This window comes from Mytilus trossulus, chromosome 7 (assembly GCF_036588685.1).
Source record: "Mytilus trossulus isolate FHL-02 chromosome 7, PNRI_Mtr1.1.1.hap1, whole genome shotgun sequence".
Classification (NCBI taxonomy): Eukaryota; Metazoa; Mollusca; class Bivalvia; order Mytilida; family Mytilidae; genus Mytilus; species Mytilus trossulus.
The window spans coordinates 28,321,658-28,331,139 of NC_086379.1; the positions used below are offsets into that span (position 1 = coordinate 28,321,658).

Here is a 9,482-nt window from a genome sequence, read left to right on the forward strand (position 1 = left end):
TCAGATTTTTCTAATTTGTCTTCATGAATCACAAGTGTTTTCATAACTTCATTTGATTTCTTATCAAAACTTTTGAAATAAATTCCATTGTTCTGTATGCAAAGGAATTAGACTTTCTTCTAATTACTCTCTTCTGATTTTCTGAAATTCCTTCCAGTAAAACTTTTAGACTGAGAAACTCAAAAAGTATTTTATACTCCTTGCCATCCATGATGACAAAAGTTTTCTATTTTCACCTGTATCTATTTATTATTATTTTCTTTTTTGTTATTGTCAATTGAAGAAAACCCTTTAATGATATTTTTAACGATCATGATATATGATGATAACCTTCCCTTCATAAGACAAAATTTCATATTTATCAGTCTATGGAAATATTGTCTTAATATAAACAAAATTAATGATTACTTCCCTTTAGCAGGACAAAATTTCATACTATTCATATATGAATTATTGTAATCAAACAGACCAAATTCCACTATGAAAATTTGTCCATCTCAAGACATAATTCTATAGATGAGGACATAATTTCATAGAACATAGTCATGATATATTGTCTTGTTGGACAATATTTCATAGGACATTATTTTGCTTTACACAGATACTCCTATAAAAAAAAAAAGCAAAGACTATTGAAATGTTTTATATTGATTTTAATTTTTATTGTTAACACCCTTTATGCGAATAAGGTACCATACCACGTAACTTGTCAAGAAGCAAAATAATATCGGACAAATTCAAATGAGATGCTGTTTTTTTTCAGATCTTATTTACATCCCAGCTCCTTTGTTCTAACAGAGGTGATCTGAGCCGGATCATCCTACCAGATCACCCAAGTTTGAGTTTTTATGTGTTGCATGCTTTCCTTTGTTCTGTAACATTTTGGCGGGCATGTCAAATCCACTATAAAGCTTATAATCAGTTATACGGAAAAAGCTGTAGAATTTTCGTAGAAAAAATACAGTGTCTATGCTGGCATTCAAACTCAAGACCTATAGCAAATTTGCCCACGGCACATACCACTACACCAGGACATCTGGATACCAACTATTAGTAATTTAACACACTTAAAGGCAGCAAGATAGTTTTTATAAGTGGGGCGAGTTGGTCGACCTTTATTCAGTGGGGTTTAAACCCTTATCGTTAATAAGTAAGTTGTCAGATTGATTGTTTAATTTGATTTTACACTTTTTTAAAGTGGGCGAGTCGGTAAACAAGAGTGGGTCGATTATTTTATTAAGTGGCGATCTAGTGCGGGCGATTGGCCAGTGGGGCGAGTTGACATTGTTTAATATCTACTCACCGTGTTCGGGGGGTAATTTGTATATAATGTTTGTTCTTTTGTTGTTATTTTTGTATGATGTATTGTGTTCATTTATATATGCCTTCAACCCCGTTGTGGTATAATTGTGCATTTATTCAATAAACTCATATAAGGTAATAAAGGGTATACATTGTACAGTAAAAAATAAAGTATATGTATAATGCACAGGCACTTGTCTCAGAAAAAAAATTCCTATATACCTTATGTTATAATAAGGTATATAGGAAAAAGAAATTCTGAGACAAGTGCCTGTGGTATAATGGTAGTGTGGCGTTCTAAACGAGATTTTATGAATTTTTTAAGCCTCGGTCACACCTTACCGGATAGCTCGAACGGACGCCTAACGGATTAAAAAAAAGTTATCCGTTAACAAAATTTTTATCCGTCGGGAGTCCGTTGGTGTACTAACGGACATGTAACGAATTCCTAACGGACACACAACGGACATTGAACGTACGTGAAACAGATACGTACCGGCCAGAACGGACGTCGAAAGTACATCCAACGAACGAGTACCGGATAAAACGGACACCTAACGGAAGCGTAACGGATAAAACGGATGAACAAAATATTCTGAAAATTAAAGGCAATATACCATCTAAAAATTAAAGGCAATAAACCATGAGAAATTTCAATTAGCATTTGTCCGTTTTACATCCGGTAGGGATCCGTTTTATCCGTTATCCTTCCGTAAATGTCCGTTTCACATCCGTTTTATCCGTTAGGTGACCGTTAGGCGTCCGGTAGACGTCCGTTGGAGAATTGGTCTACCGGATCTCCAACGGATGCATAACGGACACGTAACGGATACAAAACGGACGAGTACCGTACAAAACGGACGTCTAACGGACGCCTAACGGACGTTCAACGGACATTTCATCCGTTGGACGTCCGTTCAAAGTTTTGAACATGCTCAAAATTTTTCACCGGACAGAACGGACGTCAACGGATAAAACGGACGCTTAACGGAAGCCTAACGGATATGGACGGACGCCTAACGGATAAGAATGGACATGAACGGATTGAAAAAAAGTTATCCGTTTGGCGTCCGTTCGAGCTATCCGGTAAGGTGTGACCGAGGCTTTATGGTTTTTCGTCTAATTTTAAACAGCTGGGATTTAAAATAGTTATACCACTCGGACTTGGTGTGTCAGAGTTAGATCACCCTCTTGCCTCCGGCCATCGGGGTGATCTGTCACTGACAAACCGCGTCCTCGTGGGATAACTATAATATTACGTATACATCTGTATTTGTCATGGTCTTTTAAGGTTTTATAGTATATAAGATAAAATAAGATAATATACACTTTAACCGGAGAACATCTTACATCAGTTGGTCATAAACCACCTTGTGTTAAAAACTTATGTAATATGACCTTTCCTGGCATTTTAACAAATGGACCCTTAGTTGTGATACAGATGCAACAGCTTCTTGATGATTTATCTACAATCACGATTTGAAGTGTAATAAATTTGTTCTGAGGTGTTGTGATATTTTCTGATGACTTAGGTACCGATGCAGGGACGATGGTAAATTTTTTAGTACTAGTATCTATACAATTAGTGAATTGGCGACAAAACTGACTGCTGTTAACTGCATTTGTTACATTAATGAACCATGTTCAAAAAAGGTTTCGAAAAATTGTTTGTGATGTTTTGAAACTTGTATACATTTTATAGTACATTCTAGTATATATTTCATTTATTAAAATAAACCACAGAGAAAAGTATTACAACAACTGTTAAAATCTAACCAAAAGGTTGATTAAATTCCTAAGAGGTTTATGTTTCTAATTAAGCTATTATAATCATATATTATTTGTCTTTTTACAAGTATATCTATACAAATGATGAATGTATTGTTATATCATTGACAAGTTTATCATGCAAAGGTGGATAACTCCAGGTCCACATCACAGAGTTTAAATTACATATAAAAACAATTGGAAATAGATATTTATTCTTAGATATTTTACCCCTCTTATTTCAAATAAGGAATTAAGAAAATCTTTGAATTCAGATTTATCATCGTTTGACATTGTCCAGATTAATAGAAAAAAAATATGAAGTTTTCTTAAGTTGTGATACTTATGAAAAATGTTGTTGATACATAGTTGTTATAAATTTATTGTATTGAAGGTATGTTAATAGAAATGAGCTTCGTCTTCAATCGTTATAATTGAGCATATCTGACATATTCTACCTTAACAAGAAATTCCAACCAATATTCAACAGATTTTCCGTAACTATCCTACTCGATTCCGAAGCTGTAGTAACAAATCTACACGGAGCACTTCGTTTTTGTTGGATTTAATGTTGCAACAACTGACATACTTAAACATTGTTTTTTTCAAATATAACTAGAATCCACACCAGACTGAGTGATGTATATGAAAAGCTACTTGTTCAAACATTAAATGAAGAAAAAAATCTGCAACTGCCTAATTTAAGCTTCCGTTACAGATGTTCGACATATTCATGTAGATGGCTAGATAAAAAAAATTGAGAATGGAAATGGGGATTGTGTCAAAGAGACAACAACCCGACCATAGAAAAACAACAGCAGAAGGTCACCAATAGGTCTTCAATGTAGTGAGAAATTCCCGCACCCGGAGGCGTCCTTCAGCTGGCCCCTAAACAAATATATACTAGTTCAGTGATAATGAACGCAATACTAATTTCCAAATTTTCCAACAAAGTTTACTTTATTTTAATTGCTTCTTTCCAGCAATTTCTCGACATATTTTCAGTAGGCAAAGTGACCTCAGTGTGACTCATCTCGTAAAAATCCAGTGATCGCAATACGCATGGATGTCCTTAAAGAAACTGATATCTGATTGTACATGTTAAACACGTGCTCAATATTCCTACCTTTTTTGTTTATTGTTGACAAACAGGTGACAATCGTTAACTTTAATTACCTGCCATATTTTCACAACAATAGTGACCGATTGAAAAATAAGTTGACGATTATACGAAATTTAGGCCCAAAAAATGATAAAATCGTGCACATAAGACTTAGTTTATGATGTTTGTATGCATTGGTTCAAGAATTAGATTAACTTTATTTTTCACCGTTCACTCGTTTATTATGACTTAAAGCAAAAACAAAATAACAGGTCACCGATTCAGACTTTTAAGAGCCTCTTGTTTATTAATTGAGAAAATATTGTTTTCATATACATGTTATATTACAGACATATCATAGTGCAGAGGTATTTAACATTCAAAACAGATTCAAACAAATACATTGGACTCGAACATCAGAGTAGGGACGTGCTTTTTTCAAAATGCGGAATTGGTTTATTAAAATTGGTATCGTTAAGAATTAGTAATAAAGATATCATTAACAATACAAATTTTACTACACCAGAAGCAAAACTCGACATTTAAGTTTCTTCAGTGTTCCTTGAAGCCAAAACCTTACTATGATAAAGTGGTACATATTCACAAATTTGCGATCCTTTATTCTTAGTTTCAATTGCAGTGAGGGAAGTTAAAATTATAAAATTAGAATAATGCGAAGAACTGTTTCATACTTAAATTTTATACTACGAATTATATTAAGGGAAATGAATGCATGGAAATTATTCGTTATACGTCTTGTCAAATTTATTCTTATTCCGATATTATTCTACAAAGAAACTATAGAATAATATAAAGCATTCAAAATGATAAAACATTACAAACGGAACCCAGAAATGATTATACTTAATCCATGTAACAACGTCAAAGGTGCTTGGTGTGTATAACATGTTGATATACTTGTGACCGTACGCAAACGTATAGAAGATCCATATTGCCAAATTTTTGATTGACAAGATTAGAAACACGTTTTGAATTGAAAAGAAATTGTTCGTTAAATTTACCTTTCGATAATGTTTCTTCTGCAATATAAATATTGTCTGAAGCACAGTTGCAATTGACCTCACAGTGGAAAAGACAACGGTTCGTTGTACGGCATAGTAGGCACATGTGGCAACAGAACTTGTCAAAATAATAAAATGATGCATGTTCATAAGTTTTCGATTCTTTACTCTTGGTTTCAATTGCCCAGATAGAGAATAAAAACAAATAAAAATAAGAATAAGTCGAAGAAATGCTACGCCTGTGAAAACATAGTGAATTCCCAACGGTAGTTTTTTCCCAATTTCTGAAAACATGTAAAAAGCAATAACAACACTTGAAATAAGTGTACATAGCGATCCTATTATGACTATAGTTACGGATTGTAGATTCCAAGGTGTCCTACCATTTAAAGTGTCATCAGGTAGCAACAATTCGCGTTCTCCAACTTCTTCAGGGAATACTACGCATTCGTTTATGCCATTGTCGGTGTTATGTGGCATTTGTTTTGGCCAAAATTCTGATAAACAAATCAGGCTAAGCAAACAATATTCCAACAAAACAGGATCAAGAAAGGAGTTAAAAATATATCTGGCTTCATTAGAAATGAAAACGGTACTGTTGCCACAGAAAAGATCGGTTTCGTTTCTCAGTTTTGTTACATCTTCGTAAAACATGTCAATATTTCTACTCATCCATAATGAAATATTTGTCAAGAAAATCATTAGTATTCCATAGTATAAAACTATTTTATTTGCAAATCGATATTTTGAAAAATACTGTATGAAAATTGTTTGTCCAATAGTGAAAACCCATATTAGAATGTAATATACAGATAATAGCAACAACTCAGATGAAACGCCGCATTCAAATTCCGTTATCAGATCAACCACCTGATAAATAATATTTCCACAACAAAACATCCACAAGAAAAATAATTTAAGTCGGTTGCTAACCTTTACTTCTTTTTCTAAACGCCATGTTCTACATAATGATAAAATAAATGAGCATAATATCAAAGTTAATATTCCAATGCATAACAGTACAATAAGCAAGATTCGCAGTGGGAAATCATGATGTATGTAATTATTCATTAATTCTATAATTATTGCAATTGTTGTTGTTAAAAGCACACATACAGAAATGCTGCCGTCATGTGAGGAAAATCCTATAGTCCGTCTTTTCTTCACAAGACCTGCAGTAAAAGGCAAAACAAAAATTGCCTTTAGAGCATTAAGACAATTGCTTGCCATTTCCCATTCAATTGTGTGTCTTTCAAAAAATCAACGACTAATATATGATATCATATATAGGATATTTATTTCCGTATTGTTTAAAGTTGCCTTTAATGGCAAGGTTAAATAACCTCATTCACAATTTTCTGAAAGTAAATAACTAACTATAGAAAACAATTGACATACTTTTTATATGAATACAAACTGAGGAAATCATCATACAGCTCAAAAGCAAAAAAGTACGGAGCAAAAAAACAATTAACATGAATCGAATTAACACAATGCACCGACATAATGATACTAAAATTTACTAAATGATAGTTCAGAACCAATTTTGAATTCATATATAATTCGTGTCTTCCAATCTTTTTTTGTTCGTTTAAGAGCTATTTATTAATTTGGGAAACTCGAACCTGCATATTTCGATAAAAACACGGAAAGGTCTTCAAAGTTTCCATTTCATTGCAATAGCTCATAAGCACGCCTGGTAAACCATCTAATCTCAACCAAAATGTTGAGACGGAAAAAAGTATTCTGGCACTTCCTGTTGAGTCTTTCTGGTTCAAAATATCCCAAATAAACACAGGGTAGGTCGACTTTTTGTCAATATACTGTAAATCGATGATTTTTTTTGTAAAATAGGAGAATGTCATGCCATAGATAATTGAATTAGGATTTGTTTCGTGTATAACACGGACCAATATGATTTAAAATGACATCGGAATGACTTTTCTCCTGCAGGTAAATGTGGCCAGTGCAGTCAGCTATTGACAAAATGACAGTGAAATCATTGATAAACTAACGTATATTTCAGTAAATTAGTATTTTTCTAAAACCTTATAAACATAAAATTACAGTTTGCTCTTTTTCGTTACTAAACTAATTTCATTAAGCTAAATATGTTATGAAGAAGATCATGTTGAGATTTTCTGGTATCGGTTGAGATATTCTGGAACAATGTTGAGATCTTCTGGTGATTGAAATTTTCTACTAATAATGTTGTAATTGATATCTTCAGCGCTAGAATTTATTCCTACATCGCTATACTTGACATTCCAAAAGCTAGCTTTTCGAAATCTACATCGCTATACTTTACATTTGCAGTGCTGGGGTTAACATCAGCACTAAACTTTATTTACAGAACTGAGTTTTAAAAATCGTTAACACTGGACAATTTGCATCCCCTGCGTTATATTTACATAATCAGTGCTTAACTTTGAATCTTCAACACTAGACCTTTATTTTGCCTCATACCGTGGTAAAGGATTCCTACTTTATAAAGAATACATAGACGTGCCGCAGGAATGGGTCTCTTTATTCATAGTCAAATTATATATCAACGGGTAGCAATTTCACAAAGTAAAATGTCAGTGGGTCAGTTATTTTTCTATTCCATTTTTTTTCTATGTTTATAATCAACATGAACAGGAGTAAAACTGCGCAGATTGTAGTATTGATGTTTTAATGAGTCATTAAAATACTCATTGTCTAACTAAATGCATATTCAGGACGAGTACATGAAATGTAAACATGAATGGTATATGAACATAAACCCTCCTTTGTACTGGATTGACACGCGGTCGCCGTGTGTGCTTTTGAAAATGAAATTGATATATACGTCCACTTGTATGTTTGTCCATCTGATGAATTAAGCATTTTCCAACTGATTTTTATAGTTCGTTCCTATGTTAAACTGTTATTCTACTGTCCAATGTTAGGGGAGAGTTTGTGTTCCTGGTAACTCCTAAACCAAATAAATGTTTTACAACAATTATCACTCTTTATTTGATTACCAAGCTCGATGTGTGATCTTCTACAATGAGCGTTTAGCTGAACTTTTGTTTTAAATTTCAAATATTAATACTGACACTCGTGTTTGGTTTACCCCATATGTTGTGTGTTTTCGTGGTGAATTCTGGACTCCCTTCTCGTAAAGTTTTGATCACAAAATTTGCAAGCGACTCCAGTATGGGGCGCCGAATGGGACTCTTGTGGTTTTGTACTCGAAATTCACTTTTGTAAGGACAAAAGTGACTTTTGTTCAACAAAAATGAGTTCAGTTTAACAAAATTTGTATCATACTTTAAAATTTTGTCATACAAAGTTTGTATCATACTACAAATTTAAAATTTTGTCATACAAAATTATCTATCAGCGGACAAAAGTCACTTTAGTCATGACAAAATTCATTTTTGATACACAGACTTGAGTTTTGTTAACTTATTTGAAAATTGGGCGACAAAAGTCAATTTTGTATTCAAATTAGTTTAGTTTGGATTCTGTGACCTAATTTGCATACAAAATCGACTTTTGTTACACAAAATTGAATTTTGTCTCAACAAAATTGACAAAATTGACTTTTGTCTCAACAAAATTGACAAAATTGACTTTTGTCTCAACAAAATTGACAAAATTGAATTTTGTCTTAACAAAATTGATTTTTGTCTCACGAAAGTCAATTTTGTCTCACAAAATTGATTTTTGTCTCACAATAGTTAATTTTGTCTCACAAAAGTCAATTTTGTCTCACAAAAGTCAATTTTGTCTCACAAAAGTCAATTTTGTCTCACTAAAGTTAATTTTGTCTCACAAAATTGAATCTTATCTCACACAATTGACTTTTGTGATTTAATTTCAATATCAGGTAACAATAGTCAATTTTGTATGCAAATATGATTATATTTTCATACCTTTTAGACAAAATTTACTTTTGTCATGACAAATATGAATTTTGTCATGACAAAAATAAATTTTGTCTACACAAAATTGAAGTTCTCATAAAACAAGTCTGTAGCACATAGTTTTGTAAGACAAAAATGATTTTGTTATGACAGAATTGAATTTTGTATAAAACCACAAGAGTCCCATTTGGCGCGGAAAATTCGTTATTCTCATGTTTTTTTTTTCTGCTACAACGTCCTCATTGCGCTTCTATACAACGATCCTGCTACGATTATACCAAGTTCTCTTCTCACCACGATTATTCTGCGCATAATTTCTTGTGGACAGGCCCCCCCTTTTTTTAACCAAAATCCAGTATTTTTTTCGTTTTGTATTGATTTCAATAATTTTATCGT

The 9,482-nt window shown here is 32.7% G+C and overlaps 1 protein-coding gene across 1 annotated transcript; it reads right to left on the reverse strand.

Moving 5' to 3' along the window:
- Window positions 1–4,660: 4,660 nt before the first annotated feature.
- Window positions 4,661–6,439, reverse strand: LOC134726941 (uncharacterized). The gene has a single exon (XM_063591338.1). It carries the CDS (start codon window positions 6,421–6,423, stop codon window positions 4,954–4,956), a length of 1,470 nt encoding a protein of 489 aa, XP_063447408.1. The 5' UTR covers window positions 6,424–6,439; the 3' UTR covers window positions 4,661–4,953.
- Between the last annotated feature and the right edge of the window lie 3,043 nt (window positions 6,440–9,482).

Coding starts and splice junctions, on each gene's coding strand:
- LOC134726941 (XM_063591338.1), bottom strand. CDS start 6,423: ATGGCAAGCAATTGTCTTAATGCTCTAAAGGCAATTTTTGTTTTGCCT.